This window comes from Hippoglossus stenolepis, chromosome 21 (assembly GCF_022539355.2).
Source record: "Hippoglossus stenolepis isolate QCI-W04-F060 chromosome 21, HSTE1.2, whole genome shotgun sequence".
Lineage (NCBI taxonomy): Eukaryota > Metazoa > Chordata > Actinopteri > Pleuronectiformes > Pleuronectidae > Hippoglossus > Hippoglossus stenolepis.
Window position 1 is genome coordinate 10,788,120 of NC_061503.1, and position 18,692 is coordinate 10,806,811.

The following is an 18,692-nucleotide window of genomic DNA, read 5'->3' on the forward strand; positions in this document are numbered from 1 at the left end:
CAACATCTCAAGAACAGCGGGAGGGAATTTCTTCGAAGTTTGGTCGAAAGTCGAGATCCTGGTTGCCTCAAAAAACAGGGTTTTGGCTTCTTGAATATATCTCATTTTGCCTTTAGGGAATTTCTTGCAAAATTTCTCGCCTGAAATTTTGACCAGTTGTACCTTGGAGTCAAAGATGAACTGATTAGAGTTCAGTGGTAAAACGCGACTTCATATTATTGTGAATGTAATAAATCAGGAAGACCTGGAGGGATTTAACCACAGGGTGTTAAATGTAGTATTTTTATATTAGAGCAGTTATATGCAAATTGAAAACCCGCTCGGGGGTGTTATGTATCTAATTTGATCGTTAATGATTCATTCTTTGGTGAATTATATTTTCAGCTTCATGTGTTTTGATTATTTAAAATCCAACATCTGACATTTGAATGTTCTCTTAACATCAGATGACATTCAAAAAGAATGATCCAAGTTTAACTGTGACACCAGTTCTATAAATAAGCTTTGAATCAGATCTTAGCTTTTTTCTGAATCCACAAAGGAACAAATTAAATGTCCAACATCCGTGCACAACTCCTGATCCAGTAAGGTGCACGTTTAGGTTATTCCTGGTTTACTGTTAGCTCTATAGCTTGAGTAAAGCCACACAGATTATATTTAGAAAAGTGTTCATTGTGTACTACAAAAAAGCTAAAAAATATCTATTAATCATATTTGTTATTAGTAAGTGACTTTTTTTAAGACTATAGGCAGGACAGGGACACATCAGGGGCCAATCAGATTTCAGCTGGGGCCACTGACTCCCTGGCCCCACCCCAGGATCCACCCCTGGTTTAAAACGTATTTAACAATGAATGGGAGAAAGAAAAAAGACACACGGCTGCCGTCGCATCTTGCTTCATGTTTTATGGCTCAGAGCAATAACAGCAACAAAGAGGTCCAGTCATGAAGCAGGTCAAAAGCGCATCGTACAGACACACAAACATTCTGCAGGTTACTCAGGTCTAGAATATGATCGGAACAGTAGCACATCACGCTTTGCATTAACTACACATGAGATATAAAGTGTCAGAAGAGCCTGTGCAATTCTAAAGTGCATCTAAATGGGACTTAACAGGATGTTTACATACATGTGCACAGACTTTAAGCTTAAAACAAGGACGATGGAAACGTCAGGCAGCGAACGCAACAGAGGTGCTGCTGGGAAAAGAAGCTTCCAATCATACACCGGCGTCCTGAGGCAAAAACATCAGGAGGCTGCTACATTATCAAGTGATTTCATTATGAACCGCAGAACGTCCCTTTAATATAACATCCACTCACATCATCTAACCTAATATACAATAATCAAGTTTCAGAGCAATGTTACAATTACAAAAACCACGAATTTATTCCAACACCCTCAATAACCAACTTTAACCTCTTCTTCATCAATTTAACATCAGATTATATACTGATCATCCTCGCAGGCACAACTATCACCAATACGCCTACATTTTTCTTTTTTCCCCCCAATAGTAGCAAGGAAGTAAATTAAATTAAGATTAGACGTTAGACCACAGATCCGTAAACAAAACAGATTCAAGTGGAGCAATTTGTTTTACAGATCTGTGACTTCCCAAATAATGTTTCCTAGAAAAAAGGTACGAAGTTACAAGGAAAAAAGAGTAAAGTTCTGAGAGTTTAGTTCACTTTTGTGGAGTTAAGAGCTCAAACTATTTGTTGAACATCTGTTTAATGCCATTTTTTCCAGGAATGCCCAAAAAATTATCTGGCTCCATTGACTGAAATGTGAGGACTTTTTTTTTTCCTATTTGTTTTGTATCATTGTAAAATGAATACAAAAGCAATAATCAAGCTTTTTGGTATTTCCTGAATATTCATTGACCAAAGTGATTAATAAAAAATAAAAATAAATCAATAGATTAATTTGTAATGTATGTTGCATTGACACTACATGAGGATTTTATTAAATTTAATCCAAAACCTGATTTTCCATATTTAATGTACAGTTTTTTTGCATGTTTTGCACTAAATAATAAGCTTCCCACCTCACACCAGCAGTTAATTCAAATATATTCACTGGTTTCTCCAATTTCTCTGTAATTATTACCAAACTTCTTCTTTAGGTCTTTTCCAGGAACCTTTCAGTGAATTTACATTCATTTATAAAAGGAAACTACAGGACCTGTAGAACAGAGCGTTACAGACACAGTGTATGAAGACACGACAGATTATTCCCCAGAAACGGTTTCCTCAGGTTTTAAGAACAGGTCTTTGCAAAGTGAGGTAGAGTGAGCGCACGGTGGAGACGGCGGCTTTAGGCACTGGTGTTTCTGTGCAAAATGAGCCACATCTGAGACCTGAGCTGGTGGTGTTTGGTCGTCCTGTTTTCTGCATCACTCTTGTGTCTTTGTTGGACATTTTCTGGGCAAATCACACACATCAAAGTGTCGACTTAGCTGCATGTGCTGTTGTTTAAGTCTCAAGTTTAAATCGCAGAGTAACTGGAAGACGATCATTAATCTCGCACCAGGTTCTTTTCTCTCTTTTCTCTGGAAGCAGCTAATGCGAAATAGGCAGCGCGCCACCGTTAGAGGTTCCCCCCCTGTTTTCAATCAGGTCCTCTTTGGTTTTACGAATGCGGGAGAAAATTTCCCTAAAAAGTTCCTTGTACTCAGGCTGGTGAAAGTCATCCTCAAAGTCCTCCATGTCTTTCAGAGCAGGACAAACGAGGGACGGCGTCTGGACCGATTTATGGCTCTGCCCGTCCTGATCGGCCTCCTGCGGCCCCGGGTGGCAGCGCTGCAGCAGCTCGTCGTACTTCACCTGCAAGGCACTGTACTGGGCGTCCACCTCGTTGAGCAGCGAGATGCCGCGGTACTTGACCACCTCTGCTCGGCGCACGCAGGAGCACTCGTGGTCGTAGATCCTGTCGGGGCAGTCGGGCAGCTGCGGTGCCCTTGTCGGCCTCTCCTGGCCCCAGCGCTTCAGCACCCAGGGGCCTCTAGCTGCGGCTGCATCACCCTCGCTCTCCTCCTCTTCTGGGTGGAGGAGCAGCGATTCCGGCAGCAGGTTGTGGATGGCCGAGTCCGGCCTGGAGGCTCTGGTGGAGGACTGTGATTTCCAGAGCTGACGGAGCTCTTCGGCCTCACGCTCCAGCTCGTGCACTCGGACCTGAAGAGAGAAAAATGAGAGAGAAGAGATGAGATTTTGCTGCAACACTGTTTACCCCTGAAACTCCCAAAGTGTTCTGTGGCCTTAAACACTTCACCCACTCCTCCATTGGCATAGTGATGAGTGGATAAAGAGAGAATTTTGATTTCTGGGTGAACTATCCCTTTAATGTGTATTTCTATGTAATTGTGTCTGTTCAGAAATGTCCTGCAAACACAATTTGTCAAACACACACCTGACACCCCTCCATCCTGGTCAGCTGTTGCTCCAGCGTCGCGTTCTCGCCGGCGAGCAGCTCGGCCTCCCGCACCGTCTCCTCCCTGCGGGCGCGCTCAACGGCAAACTGCGTCTGGAGGGCGCGGAGGGACTGACGCAGTGACTCCTGCTCCTCCTCGTGCCACGACATGTCGGAGGACTCGAGGTCGTCGGAGGGTTCATCGGGGTCACAGTCGTACCTGCACAGACACACAGACGCTATAAACCCCGTATCTGCAATTCACACTCTCATACTTCTCTTGCAGATCTTGATTTCTGAAAAATCAACCAACCAACCAATGTAAACATGAAGCGAGAGCCAGCAGGCGTTTAGTTGATCTTAATACAGACATGGAGAAACAGGTTTTGTCCAATGCCACAACATCCACCCATCACTTCCACTGAAGCCCATAATAAGAACATGTTACATCTTGTTTGTTTAATCCATGCAAACACAACAGGAGCTGGTTTTACAGAGACGCACTCTTTCACAAGTCTACCAAAACCAAATAACAACAAATAGGCTTTTTAGAATTGAAACTGGTTTTATTTATTATGAAAGCATATTTTAGTATTAATATACTCCATTTTCTGTGGTATTTTATCATTTCATTCTTCTTATTATTTATTCTGTCTTGTTTATATTAAGATTTTAGAGTTTTATTATCATTTACTTTGTAATCTTTTACAATGGATGAGTGCATATTGGTTTTTGAATTAATGAATCCTTTTTGAACAATTCGCCAATCTCTTATAAAGCACTTTGAACAGCAATTGTTTGTTTGAAAGGTGCTATATGAATAAAGTTTGACTGATCTACTCGTATATTCCTTTTTTTTGTTCTTATAGTATTTAGCAATCCTGTTAATTTTGTTTTATCTTCATCAATATCTATCATCATTTGTTGTTGCTTGTTGCCGAGTGACTGAAGGTTCTCTCTACAGGAGCTGTGGTTCTGTTTTCAACAGGAAACCAGACTCATTTTCTTCAAGGTGCTTCACAACAATGTGCTGTGAATAAAGTATTTTTTTTTCAACTTTTCAACTGCAGCCCAGGCGCTCCAGTCAAAAGCTCCACAGCAGAACAATAAGAGACCTTTGATTAGGACATTTTTTAACAACCGCTTTTATTTTAATTGCTGATAGTTTGTCATAATTTTATCAAACACTTTATGAGCCCAAAACAAAGTGAAAGGTGATGAAAGGAAACGCACAGAGGACAGAGATGATGGCAACATGTACCAAAGGTCACAATCCAGGTTCAGTCTGATAGGAAACTTGGCTGCACATGTGATAGGTAAACGAATATGCAAATCAATCTATCAATATTTGGCAAATGACAACCAAATAATGTCAGGGATTTAAATACATTTTAATTTGTATTTGAACCTCTAAATATCCTTTAATGTGTTTAATTGTGTATATTTTTAGGTGTATGTTGTGTATACAGTTTTTTTACATCCTGCTGAGGAAGTTATGTTTTTACTGGCATTAGTTTATTTTTCTTTTTTGTAAGTTAGCAGGATTACGCAATGTGGTATTGATGAGAGAAGAACCCATGAAATCCGGAACATGGGCGGAAAAAGGTGCAGATTGATTGAATGTAAGGAGACTGTTGGGTCAAACCAATGCGCAGCACAGGTGACGTAAAATTTAAAACCCAGCAGATAAAAGCACACGGGGTGAAGAAATGGAACTTATCAGAAGAAACAAAGTGATTAGAAATCCGCTGACGACTCAATTCTGAGATACTGAGACATGTTCACACCCCCGCCCCCGCCCAGCTCAGACTTTGACCTCTTTCCCTCCAACGTCCTCCACCGACCTGCACTCCGACTTCCTCTGTCATCAGCGAGATTTCATTCATCCACCTGAACCTGGATGTTTACGACGGAGCGGCCCAAACAGGATTACACAACACACACACACACACACACACACACACACACACAAAACTCTATGAATAAGACGAAGTGACCACAGCATGAATCGTTGAGTTATTCGTGGGCCAATGTCCAGTGAGCAGGATTGGCACACACAGAGGGGAGCTGCAGCTGAAGGAGGATTTACTGTTTCCCTTCTTGATGCTAACAAAGAGCTTTAGGATTATCTTTTTTAAACCAGGTTGAGGAATCTTTTCCAGCGACCATTAGGCTGCATTAAATGTTATTAATTCTGTCGACCAGGCTGCCAACAGTGTGTGTCGATGTATAATGTAACTAACAAATCAGTTAATCTGCTGAGGAGTTTTGTGATATAAATAAACCGCATACGAACGCCGCCATCTTGCACGTTTGGAGCCAGAGTCTGCGCAGGAGGGATCGGGGGATGGCCCCACCACCGTTTTCTATAGCATCAAATAACTAATGAAAACCAAACATGAGCACTTGAACATACATACGTGATAAGAGCTATAAATAAAACAAATGACAAATAACATTTTTGTTGATTAATTTCCAGCATGGCAACACATATCTGTTTTCTGTCACGATGGTGCTTTTTTTAATGCATTCACTTGTGCTAATTTTCAAATAAAAGTGTGTGTGTGTGCGTGCGCTCACCTGAGTGTGTTCTGCAGCTCTTTCAGACAGGACACACTCTGACTGCTGCGAGTTGACCACCCCTCCCTGTGCGGAGGCTTCTGAGGCTGAGGACTCAGCTTCAGCTCTTCCACCTGATGCTGCAGCTCCTCCACCTGCGTCTGCAGCAGCTCCACGGTTTCTGCCAGCCTGCACAGAGGAAACCACAACACCGTTAGTTTGTATAAAAGAGGACACTTTGCACATCTGTCCATTTTCACCAATCTCCTGTCTTACCCCTGGATCCTCTGCTGCGCCGTCCTGTTGTCCACCACCAGTTTGTGGTTGCTGTGCTCCAGCTCTCTGGCCGACACATCCAGCTGCTCGTACACTTTGGCGTGCTGATCATTGACCTGCCTGAGGAGGTCCACCTGCTTCGTCAGGTACTGCAGGAGAGACGCAAGAGATGAGAGTGAGAGGGACGGAGGTGGAGGCATGAGAGAGAGGACGGTCTATAGAACATCATGTGCTGAGATGTCTATAATGAGACATACAGTCTACTATTGTCATCATTATTACCTCTTTAAAAAGGAATCTATGTTTTTGTGAGACATTGCGACATCTAATTTTTCTACATTTTTGCAAATTTCTCAAGAAACAATGCAGAGATCTTTATGAAAAGAATCAGACATCTGTAGAATGTCAATATCAATGAACAGGCCAAATTTGATCCACATTTTTTAAATTAAAATTTGTATTTTTAGGGAGGCGATTTTCATTATGTTACTGTACGATAACAAATATTCTTTCCAACTATGTCAGAGAATGGAATGATTTCTGGGATTGGTTTAATCTGAAAGGCTCAATGCAATAGTTTCACTACCATTTTTGAAATATGTGAGAAATTCATAAAAATCAATAAGTGGGTTAAAATAACAGCAAAGTTAAAGTTTTCTAATAATCAAAACCCCTTTTAAACTTGTTATTTTTATTTATCAGGTGTTATAGGTGATAACTGTGCATTTTTCCTTCAGCATAACAGCCACGTAATTTAAGTGCAAACCTTTTTATTTTCCACCAACACCTAAAAGTCTTAAAGCTTCATCAGTTTCTTTATCAAGGGATACGGGGTTATCTTATCAGCTGCTGCAGCCAGAACACCTTGAACCTTTCGTCTCACAACCTGCTGAAAACCCACAAACACACTAAACATCAACTTCTCGCTGACAACAGACCTGCTTCAACAGCTCAACCTCCCACTGCACAGATACAGGGGACGCAAACAAACAGAAGTCAATGAATAATGTGAACGTACAGGATGTCAGAGAGGTCAGCTTTCATTCTTCGCTGCGTCTCCCTTAGTTACAGTTGTTAAAGTTGAAGAGCGACAGTGGCCACAAACGGGAGAGACGGTAATTAAATGCAACACAGGTCAGGAGCTTGAATGAGACCCGGGGACGTCACAAGTATCCAACAACAGGTCTTAAAGAGATTAATCCTGAGTGCCAGCAGTGACATGTAGAGAAGGGATTTACTGACAAGACACCTCACGCTCTCAATTGGGCCTTCATTATATATTCTGGATTTGTGTGAGAGCGAAAGTTAATGTTGAACTTGTGTTGTTTTAGGTTGAGATAACATGTGAGGTAATGAATGATGGAATGATCCCGTACATTTCTTCATTTGAATATGAGAAGAGAGAGATGATATGACAACAGGAGGGACGTGTGTGTGTGTGTGTGTGTGTGTGTGTGTGTGTGTGTGTGTGTGTGTGTGTGTGTGTGTGTGTGTGTATATAGAAGTAATACAAATGTTATTTTTTAAGTTTATATAAATCTTTATCATCTAATGTTCCAACAACTCTAAATAAATGATTTAACATACTTTTAATACTAACAAAGCTGCAAAATACTACTACTACTATAACGGATAATAATAACAACATACAACAGACTTCATGGTGAACTGAACTGATAGTTATTGATAAATATTGTTATTATTTCATGTAAAAAAAAAAAAGACATTGCCCATTTTAACAATCAATCTTTAAACTCAGTGGATAAGGTTTTATTTATATCTTTACTGCAAAGAGATGTGTTATTTTAATGTGCTAGGACTGACGACTTATTGGGATCTGTAAACACTAACAGCTCCTCCAACATTAGTAATTAGAAAAACTCCTGATGCTGTGTGATCTCCTGCAATACAACTTGTGATACCGCTTGTACTCTGCACCCGCATCAATAAAAGTGTTGAAACTAAACTGAAGCATTTCTAATAGAATAAAAAAAAAACTCTGATGGTGAAATCGGTGCCTCTTACAGGAAGCAGCTTCACTCACGGTGAACTGAGGCTCTGAAGCAACCCTGGGTTTCAGGTGAAGACACAACAAGTCAGAGGTCAGGGGAGAGATTGTGAGAGAGAGAGAGAGAGACATCAGAGAGCTCTGTCTGTACCTCGATCTCCTGCAGCTGCTCCTGGTTGGTGGAGTACATCTGCTGCAGCCCCTGCTCCAGCTCCCTGTTCCTCTCCAGGAGGGTCTTCCCCAGCTCGGCCGCCAGCTGCAGGTCTGCAGGAGAGAAAGAGAGGATCCACACAGTGCTTCAGTGCTCATGGGTTGTAAGTCAGTTTAGAGACAGGATGTTGATACACGAGCGGATTTGAGAGGGTTTGTTGTTGCTGGCAAACCACTTATCCAAACTGACAGCGTGTGCACGTGGATTTGAGGTCATTTCTTAAGGTGATTTCTCCTGCACCTACGAATTATTCGCATTCTTTGCACATGTGACAGGCCTATCCAGCCAAATCCGGAGTAAATAGGACAATAGCACAATTGGGATGAAAATATGAAACATCGGAGGGGGATATTTCTCAGATAATCCTATAAGCGTTGGTGTAAAGGTATGAAATAAAGACAAAGGGGATGAATGAAGTCAAATCATTTGGTTTTTCCTTCTCTGCCGCATGAGTGTCCTGCTGACTTCTGCTTTTTCTCAGCAGCCTGTCAAGCTGTTTCACATCCGCTAAACCAATCAAATATCCCGATTACAAATAACCAATAATCACAGTTTCAGATCATCACAAATAAACGTACAACATTTAACCTCGCGTGCACCTGCATGGTTTACATATATTATGGACCGTGTTAAATAAATGATATCTCTCTGTGCAGCAGCTGTGATGTGCCTGCTTCTCATTTGCCTGTTAAATAAAGTGTCGATAAGCTTCTTTATCTGGAAGGGTGAGAGACAAAGAGTGAGAGGAGACTGTACCATGTTCAAGGTCCTGCTTGTCGTACCACGGTTCCTCCTCCTTGATCTCGAATTCCTCCTCCACGGTCGTGTCAGTCAGCATCGTCTCCACTAAATCACCACACACACATACTGCAAACGCGCGTTTTAAACATGACACCGTTGCCTTTGATTCAAAGGATCAGGCCGCGTCCCGTATGAGTCCTGTGCGCCCGCCCGCAGCCGGCACCGGTGTGCATTCATCACCACAGACACACACACACAGACACACACTGCCTGATTGGAGCCACATACCATATATAGCTGCTCCACCTCTGCTGCCATGCTGGTGAGCTTCCGGCTATTACATTTCAAAATAAAAGCAGCGTTGGGAGAAATGTGTTGCCAAGGAGGGTTTACTGAACACAGGTACAGGGTTCTGGACCTGAGGTGAAATACAAAATGATAAAGGAACACGAGGAGACAGATGCACAACCACAAATACAAAAGAATTACAAAGACACCCAATAAGATCACAAATATAGAGACACAAACTGACCACAGAGAATTGAAACAACCACAACAAACACAAAAAGGTCACAATACAACAAACTACAGAGAGACACAAACAAACTACACAGAGACACGAAACACACAGAACGTCCACAAAGAGACACACAACAACCACAAATACACACCAATCACAAGAGAGACCAATAAGACCACAAATTCAGAGATACAAAGTCCACGAGGAGATGCACAACAACCACCAAGAGACACAAACTGACCACAAAGAGACACGACACGCAGAACGACAACAAAGACCACAAATGCAAACCAGTCACAAGCGACACAAAATAGGCCTCAAATTGAGAGACACAAAATGTTCACAAGGAGATGCACAACCGGTAAAACCATGATCTTAACTTGTGCTGATTTAGATTACAAGCAATTAAAATGATCCATTGAAATATTCTATTTACAAATAACCCAACATGTAGTACAAGAATGAAGGTTCAGGTTGTTGTTTTTAATTTGAAAAGTACACCAAGTAGTTTCCGGGATAAACCTGTCTCCGTGTGAAGTTACACATCACCTGCTCCTCCATTGGAAACCGCAGCCCACAGAGTCCTAGTGACCACACGAGGGCGCTGCAGCGACATAACAGAGCCACTGTACTGCAGCACTTTATACTGTCTCATGTATTTACCACATTAAATTGGTCTGGCTGCTGGAGGTAGGCTGTTGGTTATTTCTGTTGAGATTAAGATTTTACACAGTGATTTGTACTAGTATAGTGGTGCATGTATGATTTATATCTGCTGTAACATATGGTCATAATTTGTTATGTAGGCCCAGAATTTGATGTTTTCAAAAGTGTTTGTTTGTTTGTTTGTTTATTTGCTCATTTGTTGGATTACGCTAAATCTACAAAACTGATTTCAACTGAACTTTAAGGAGGAAACAGGTCTGGGAAGAATCCATTAAAATGTTGCTGCACTATCACAAAGAGATTATTTAAGTTATTAGAACACTTCTTTTTTTATTTTATATTTCTGCTTTAAATACTAGAGAATCATGAGTAGGATTGTTTGGCCTTGGCTAATGTATGAGCTGTCCAGTAGGTGGCAGTGTAAGCTCACATTTTGCTCTAAATGTCCTCACTCAGCACAATAGACCTATCACAGAAGTCACCATTTAAACCAGACAAAGACACCATGTTCAACACACACACACACACACACACACACACACACACACACACACACACACACACACACACACACACACACACACACACACAGATTTACAGTAAATTATTCATTCGAATACATGAAAATAAATGAACACAATCAAAGAGATTAGCAGCACAGTCAGATTACAGTTTCATTATGGATGATGGATGAAAACATTCTCCATGGTGGATGTTTTCTCTGAGAAACATCCTGCCAGCTGACGATGAATTATTGTGCTGCACTGGACCCTGAGGATGATGATGGGCACATCTTCATCTCTGTCTTCTTTCATCCTCTTCCTTTTTGTCAAATAAATCAAAACCTACCTCTGTTTTATCCTTGGTTATTTTTAAACGCTTAAAGAATGATTGCTGTGTCACAGAGAAGAAAATAACTTCATTAACATTTGACTCTGTCTGTAATCACATTGTGTTTAATCCATTACAGCAACATAACTGTCAATTATGTAACGTAAAACAATTTCCGAGATGCATCATAAGGTCATAATATGTGGACTTTTTAAGTATATTGACACCAGAACAAAACCATTGGGCACATTTCAAAACATTTAATTCATAACGTAGAAAATCTCAAATTATACAGGATAGAAGGATTCTCTCTGTGTCTGGACTCGCTAACCCCGACCGTAACCCTGCTCACCCAAACTCCAGAATTCTCTCCGTGCTTATGTCATTATATGTTGCAAAATAAAAAATATATAAATTTGTAAGATAAACGTTATAATATAATATAATATATAATATTAAATATGGTCTAATTTATGATCAATTAAAAAACTACTTCTGTCCTGTTTGTCTTCTTCTTGAACTGGGTATAATCCATTGTTCTGAGTGGTAGTCGTCTTTGATTTGAGTGTAATTTGTTATCTATTATTGATTAATTACCCTCATGTATATTGTTATTGATCACTCTCAATAACTTAGTGATTACTCAGTAGGAACTTGAGATTTCTGGCCTCCACTTGGCCTGATCACATTCTTAACCACACTAGCAGCGTGATTCATGATAACATCAGGACGTCCATTCACTTGTCATCTCCAATACTTTGGTTTATGACTAAATTCCTTTCATTCGTTACGTTCCGTGAATAAAAAAATCCAGATCATTAAGCGTCGCTCTAACCCGGGAAGCTGAGTCAGCAGCTGGGACAGAACTAAATCACTTAACCTGCAGGCCACATAAATCAGCCAGACAGAGGATTAGATGCTGTAACATCACAGGCCTTTTCCTTCAAGGCCCCTTAGATCCCGTTCTTTCCTGTCGCATGTGCTCTCCCCCTTTTCCATGCTCCCTCTTTTTCCTTCCATCCATCCTTTATCATCCTCCCCTTTTCTGCATCTCTGTTTTGTATCCTGTCAGCGAGATGAGAGAACGGGCAGAGCAGGAAGCACAGAGCTCTCTGCGGGGACTGGGCTTCTCAGAGTGATAAAATAGCTGTGATCTCTTTTCTGCAGAATCCACACTCCCTCCTCTCTCTGCCCAGACCCGTGGCATTTTTGCTTTTATTGACGCTGTATTGCTCTTCTCATTTTGGACTTCACAGCGTGTGAAATGCCAGACCGACAGAATGAGACCCCATGGAGTCCTCTAGCCCACCCTCTTCTATTTTATCTCCCCTGTCAGAGGATGATTAAAGGTGTGTTGCAAATCTTTCCAATCATGTTTTCTCTGTGGCGGCGGAGGCACCTTCATGAGGCACAATGATTGGTTTGCAAATGAAGGCAAGTCAGATACAGGAAGGAGGGAAATTGAAATATTACGAGAGAGAGTGCGGGCGAGCGGGATGATTACCACGATTCACATATTCCCAGTCATCCCTGCAGCAATCTGGGTTAGTGATGGGGTTTCTCGCTGCCATAGTGGGGAGGCAGAAACATTAATGGGCGTCAGCAACTCCGTAATGACTCGTTAAAAGAGACATTTGAAGCTTTACTGATCCGTTTCCATACCAACTGTCTTTGCTGTGGGGAGGGGGGGGATGTAATGGGATTTAAGGAAGCGCTTCTGGGTAGAAACTTAACCCAAATGCACACACAATGCATATGACTGTGTGTGTGTGTGTGTGTGTGCGTGTGTGTGTGTATGTGTGCGTGTCTGAGTGGTTGTTTTAAGTTAATCTTCAAAGCTCTTCCCTTTCCGCAGAAATCCACCATGACAGGCAGAGAGAGCAGCGAGTCTGCAGTGATTTCAAATTTTTGTGAATCTTTCAGACGGACTCCTGTCCTCTCCCATGTTTTTATTTTCCCCCCCACTCGTTTATTGTTTTCCGGTGCCTATTGTTCTGGACACGTACACAAGGATGGGCGATGTGCTTGCATTGAGAGATGGCGGTGGTTGGTGCTGCTGATGCTGGGTTGCCATGACAACCAGGCCTTTGCCAAAATGAGCGTGATGCCAACTCTGATCCAGTATCACATGTGTGTCTTGCTTTTGTGTTTGTGTATGTGGGGGGGGAGGGAAGCAAGCACACATACTGTATATCGTGTGTGTATAGAGAAGATATTACTTTAATATTGCACCAGTTTGTCCTTGTTGTTTACACACACTGAAAGCAATAAATGTGAAATTAGAAATAAAAGAAATCCCCAAAAAACCCAGACACAGCGACAGAGAGGATGATGATGATGATGATGATGATGATGATGATGATGATGATGATGATGATGATGATGATGATGATCAGGATCATGGTGAGGATGAGGTTCAGAATGAACGTAAGAATGGGGGTGTGGGTGCGGATGAGGATTATAATGCCAGTGAGGATGAGTATAAGGATTGGAATGAAAATGATGCTCAGGATAAGGATGAAGAGAAAGATGAGGATGAGGATGAGGATGAGGATGAGGAAGAGGATGACAATGACAATGATGACGATAATGATGATGGTGATGATGAAGATGAGTTCCAAATAATAAACTGTTATCTCTGAACTGCAACATCAAAGACTTGACTGGCTTTATAAACTATGAGGATTAAAAAAAAAGAAGAAAGTTTAATTTCACAAGTAATCTCCAGCCCTTGGGGCTCGTGGGTAAAACAAAACTGTGCAAAGTATAAATTTTAGATAATCTCTGTTGAACAGCTTCAGGGAATCACAGGCACAGGGATAGAAAATCACTCTCGTTCCGAGTCTGGTGCTAACATTTTATTCAACGGAGCAGATATACTGAGCAAGAACGATGGTTTGTCCCCGCTCGTAAACACAAGAGGAAGAAAAACACACTTCTAATCAGGATCCAAGAGGAAATGAGTCTGAGAGGATGACAGGCTTCTGCATCCACAGGTTGTGAAGAGAAACTGACAGACTGACAGACTGACAGACTGACAGGTGTCCGCTGTTCAGATGCTGTCTGTTGTGTGTGGATGAGAAGGGATGTGGCTGATGTTGCATCAAAATACACACACTGCTGATACAGCAGGCAGGAGAGGTGATGGATGGTGAGTGGATGCTTTATATACATTGTACATGGGTGGGGGAAGTCTGAGAGATGGACACTATGTACATCCATCATCCATCCAAACATCTATCCATCTATCCATCTATCCATCTATCCATCTATCCATCTATCCATCTATCCATCTATCCATCTATCCATCTATCCATCCATCTATCCACCCATACATCCATACATCCATCCATACATACATCTGCTTGTTTTAGGGTCACAGGGGGAGCTGGAGACAATCCCTGCTGACATTCGTTGCCGGTGCATCAATGAGCCGACAAACAGAAACAAACATTTACACTAACATTCAAACGTATTGGCCAGTTTCTAAGTATCGTATTAATCTAATCCGCATGTCCTTGGACTGTTCAAGGAGGCCGGAGTACCCAGAGAAAACACGGGCATCGGTGTTGTAAGATGCCGCTTCCTCCTGTGGGTCACCTGTTCTGTCAGCAGGGTGTTGTGATGCCCTCTGCTCGGTGAGCTGTTGCATGTTGGGATGCCTGCAGTCTCCCTCGTCTGCCGGATGACGAATGGAGCACAGAGCTGGGACGTCTCATGAAGCGATGACCCAGCATCCAGAGTTGAGGTGATGAACGGGTGGAGGTGGGTCACTCATTGATTCCTGTCCTGACCTCACAGCTGAATGACAGGAGGGAGAACATTTCAAACGTTGACAGCTCGCAGGCGATTGGCTCAAGGCGAGCATATTAGGCTGTGATTGGATGAAAACAGAGAATGAGCTGAGCATCAAACAAGTGACACTGATTATGACAATCAACGTAACGGACTTGAAATACTGACTAAGATCAACTAGTAAGTCGTATGAGATCATTATTATTTGAATCAATAATGGAAATACTTGCTAGCTAGCAGCCACAATCCGGTTAATTTCCTGTATGTGTTTTCTGAGGGACGCAGCCGCACTGCACCTCAGTGTGGCTGCATTTCTGGACATCTGGTAAAGCTGGAGGGAAAAAAAGCTGAGCTAACGACTTCTCACCAGAAGTTCAGTCCAACTGCTGAGTAGAGACAACACGTCCTGGCAGCTGCCTCTGGTTTTGTCTCGAATGAGCTCAAATGCTTCCTCCTGGATCAGCCTCAAATACGGCACACACACACACACACACACACACTCACACGCGCACGCAACTTTGTCAACAACTATAATCAAAATGTGTATTTATTGGAAGGGTCTTTTTCATCGTCAGCCAAAATCTTTGCTGTGCAGATATTATTTCTCAGCCAAATTCTGTTTTGGACGTTTCCTCACAAAGCTGATTATGTTTTATCAGTTTTACAAACATGAGCTGCAGCAATATTAGGAAAAAAAACGTTCACACTGTCGTTTGGACAACCTCTTGTAGCTCAGTTTGTTGAAACACTGGATTTTACAAGTCAGAAGTCGGACCTTTGTGATTTAAGATTTAAAGATTTGATTCCATTTCAAATTTTTGTAAAGCAGATCTTTTAAAAAATCAACGTTATAACATCTACGATCAACACAATGAGGTGTGACTCAACGATAAAACCACTGACGGGGGGAAGTGAACAACATTGATTATCTTGTCACAATGGCACCAGTCAGGGGATCAGACGCAGACATTAGGCAGCAAGTCAATAATCAGCTGAAGTGTTGGAAGCAGGTAAATTGGGCGAGTGTAGGGACGTGTGCGACTCTGACTAAGGCCAAATTGTGATGGTTAAACTCCAAAACGGTCGTGTGGGGTGTTTGTAACTGGTGGAATCCAGTGGGTCCCGTGGTGGGTGTGTACGGAGAGTGAACGCTGGCCGGTGATCCACTGAGTCTCATGAAAACTGAAGCTGAGATTGACCCTCAAACGTGTCTGTTGAAATACGTGAGGGAGTAAGACAACAGCAAACACAAACTTCAGGGTTATGTGGTGGAAAATCACGGGGTTAGCACACACACAGTCCTGCTTGTTCTGACCTAAAGCTCAATTTTTTTCTAAAACAAGGTAATGAAACTGGTGACATTTTTATAAATAGAAGACGACTGCACCTCCACCTCTCATCCGCCTAAAGCAAGATGGCGCCTGCTCCCACCTGGCTGCTGTCCACCTGGAGCATGAACACCTGACTGAACCGCAGAGCGTCCAGAACAGGACGAGAGCGCTGCAGACACCTTACATTAACAAAGGAGTTTGCTCACAGATAGATTTACAATACATGGCTCCTGTAAAACTCATTGTCCTATTCATTCATCTGTCATTTCCATTTTCTAAATCCTGTGTGACCCTGCACTGTACTGACGTTTCTGTGTGCTGTACTGTGTTTAGCCAGTTCAATCTTTGAAATGAAATTTGTGTTGTATTTATTCACTTTGTACTTGTAGCCTATACGTGGAAAGAGGTGTCCCCTTATACAGATGGTTAGGGTTAGGGTTAGGGATGGTAAAGGTTCGGGATGGTTAGGGTGGGGGGCAGGGGACCTCTCAGGTATGTAAAGAATTCCAGCTCCCAAAATTCATATTTTAGGTATAAAGACACAATCCACAATATATTACATGATGCCTTAGATGGGATTTGAGCCATGGACTCGTATGTTGCAATCCCGTTGCTGTATCATCCATCCGCTGTCATCAGGCTGAGGACAGTGGTGAAAGGTGAGGACAACATTTCGCAGAGTGAGGCATTTAGATGTGATGGTTAAGGTTGGGGTAAGGGGCTAGGGAATGCATTATGCCAATGAGTGTCCTCACAACTACAGAGACAAGTATGTATGTGTGTGTGTACTTGTATACTTGTATTGAGGACCATTTTGAGCCTGGACTTTATGGATGATGCTTAAAATAAGGGCAAGGGGCTAGGGAATGCATGCATTATATCAATGTGTGTGTACTCGTCCGTATAAGAATGTGTGTGGGAGTGTGTGGGTGTGTGCGTGTGTGTGACAGGGAGAGAGGTCCTTGTGGCATCAGGTTTTTGCAGAGATCAACACTATTTTTCTCTCTCTCTCTCTCTCTCTCTCTCTCTCTCTCTCTCTCTCTCTCTCTCTCTCTCTCTGTGTGTTTTCAATCCCGTGTGAGGCGTTCACAGCCCCACCCTTTATCATCCTGTGCGTATACACCATCATCATCACACACCACGTTTCTCCCTCCTCCTCCTCCTCCTCCTCCTCCTCCAGCAGCAGCAGCAGCAGCAGCAGGAGCATCAGCAGCCGGATAAACCGCTTCACCTTCCCTCGGACAGTCTGGAGACAGAGATGGGAGCGGGGCTATGACACGGACACACCGGGCAGGAAGGATGGCTCTGCGCGGCCGGGAAATGTTGTGCTTGATCGGAACCTGCCTCTGGCTGCCGCTGCTGGCGGAGGTACGTAGTCCTGGAGCCTGTCCTGAAATGCAACCTGATTTATTCTCTTGATTTAATGCGTTCTCCCGTGCTGACATGTGCTGGGCTGCATTTTTACCAAAAAAAATAAATTAATTCCGGTTAAAAATAATTAAATTTGATGATTAGGCAGGAATTCAAGGCGATGCAGCCAAGCTTTATGGACTGTGCGCTTTTATGCGTTACAATAAATCTACAGCCAAATCTGTCAAACACGTTTAAAGGATGTGGACCTCTAGCCTATGTTGTAAATGCACGACCATCTGCAGCCATGTCTCTTGACTGTGATCCCTTCTTTATCCAGGAACGCATTTGTAAAAAGCAGGTGCAGCTCGGGGTGTGTGTGTGTGTGTGTGTGGGGGTATCAAACACCTGTAATGGCTCTTTTAGCCAATCAATGGTGCCATCATTGCGCATTATCCACTTTGGAAACCATTGTCTCGCACGCACACACGCGTGCATGTACACAGTCGGGCACGGATTCAATCACAACCCCTCAACCCCCTCCTCGACCCCTCCTTCTGCTGGGTATCATGAGAGGAGCCCGTCGGAGGCTGTGCCCCCGCGGGTGCTGTGGGGAAATGAACCCTGCACGGGCGGATGAAACTTGTCACCCCGGCTCACACTGTGGTGAGAGTGAAAAGCAGCGGAGCAGGCGTTGTTGTCAGAAACATGCAGCCTTGAGGCAGCTTCACACAATGATCACATGCTCCTGCTGACTCTGCATGTCAGACCTGCTGCTGGGTTACAGCAAACCAATCAATCCACAATCAATCAATCCTTAGACTCATTCCTGTCCACTTTTCATATCCTCCTTTGATGCAGTGTGTGTTGAGTTAATGTGCAGCAGATGAGCCTGTGTAGAAATCATTAGTCGAGAACAGTGTGCAGGATTTAATTAGAGCCACTAACACTGGGAGCAGCCGTGCATGCAGCACAAATAGCACCAGGCAGAT

At 42.8% G+C, this 18,692-nt stretch overlaps 2 protein-coding genes across 2 annotated transcripts in view; one reads left to right on the forward strand and one right to left on the reverse strand.

Annotated features, from left to right (window-relative positions):
- Positions 1 to 889: 889 nt before the first annotated feature.
- LOC118101053 (cerebellar degeneration-related protein 2) lies at positions 890 to 9,518 on the reverse strand. The gene is made up of 6 exons (XM_035146687.2): positions 9,223 to 9,518; positions 8,407 to 8,519; positions 6,248 to 6,396; positions 5,993 to 6,160; positions 3,413 to 3,632; positions 890 to 3,177 (listed from the first exon to the last, which is right to left on the reverse strand). Exons 1-6 carry the CDS (start codon positions 9,302 to 9,304, stop codon positions 2,566 to 2,568), a joined length of 1,344 nt encoding a protein of 447 aa, XP_035002578.1. The 5' UTR covers positions 9,305 to 9,518; the 3' UTR covers positions 890 to 2,565.
- Positions 9,519 to 17,439: 7,921 nt separating this feature from the next.
- The window catches only part of LOC118100893 (neurotrypsin), a 28,581-nt gene continuing 27,328 nt past the window's right edge, over positions 17,440 to 18,692 (forward strand). Inside the window, exon 1 of the mRNA XM_035146420.2 lies at positions 17,440 to 17,718. Coding sequence (XP_035002311.1) covers positions 17,623 to 17,718 — 96 coding nt within the window. The 5' untranslated portion in view covers positions 17,440 to 17,622. The remainder of the gene's footprint in view (positions 17,719 to 18,692) is intronic.

Bases quoted from the DNA above. Each gene is read 5' to 3' on its own strand.
- LOC118101053 (XM_035146687.2), bottom strand. From the start codon at position 9,304: ATGCTGACTGACACGACCGTGGAGGAGGAATTCGAGATCAAGGAGGAG. The intron at 3,633-5,992 runs GTGAGCGCACGC...GTGTCTGTGCAG, and splicing joins GAGCTGCAGAACACACTCAG to GTACGACTGTGACCCCGATG. The intron at 3,178-3,412 runs GTGTGTGTTTGA...TTCTCTCTTCAG, and splicing joins CCAGGATGGAGGGGTGTCAG to GTCCGAGTGCACGAGCTGGA.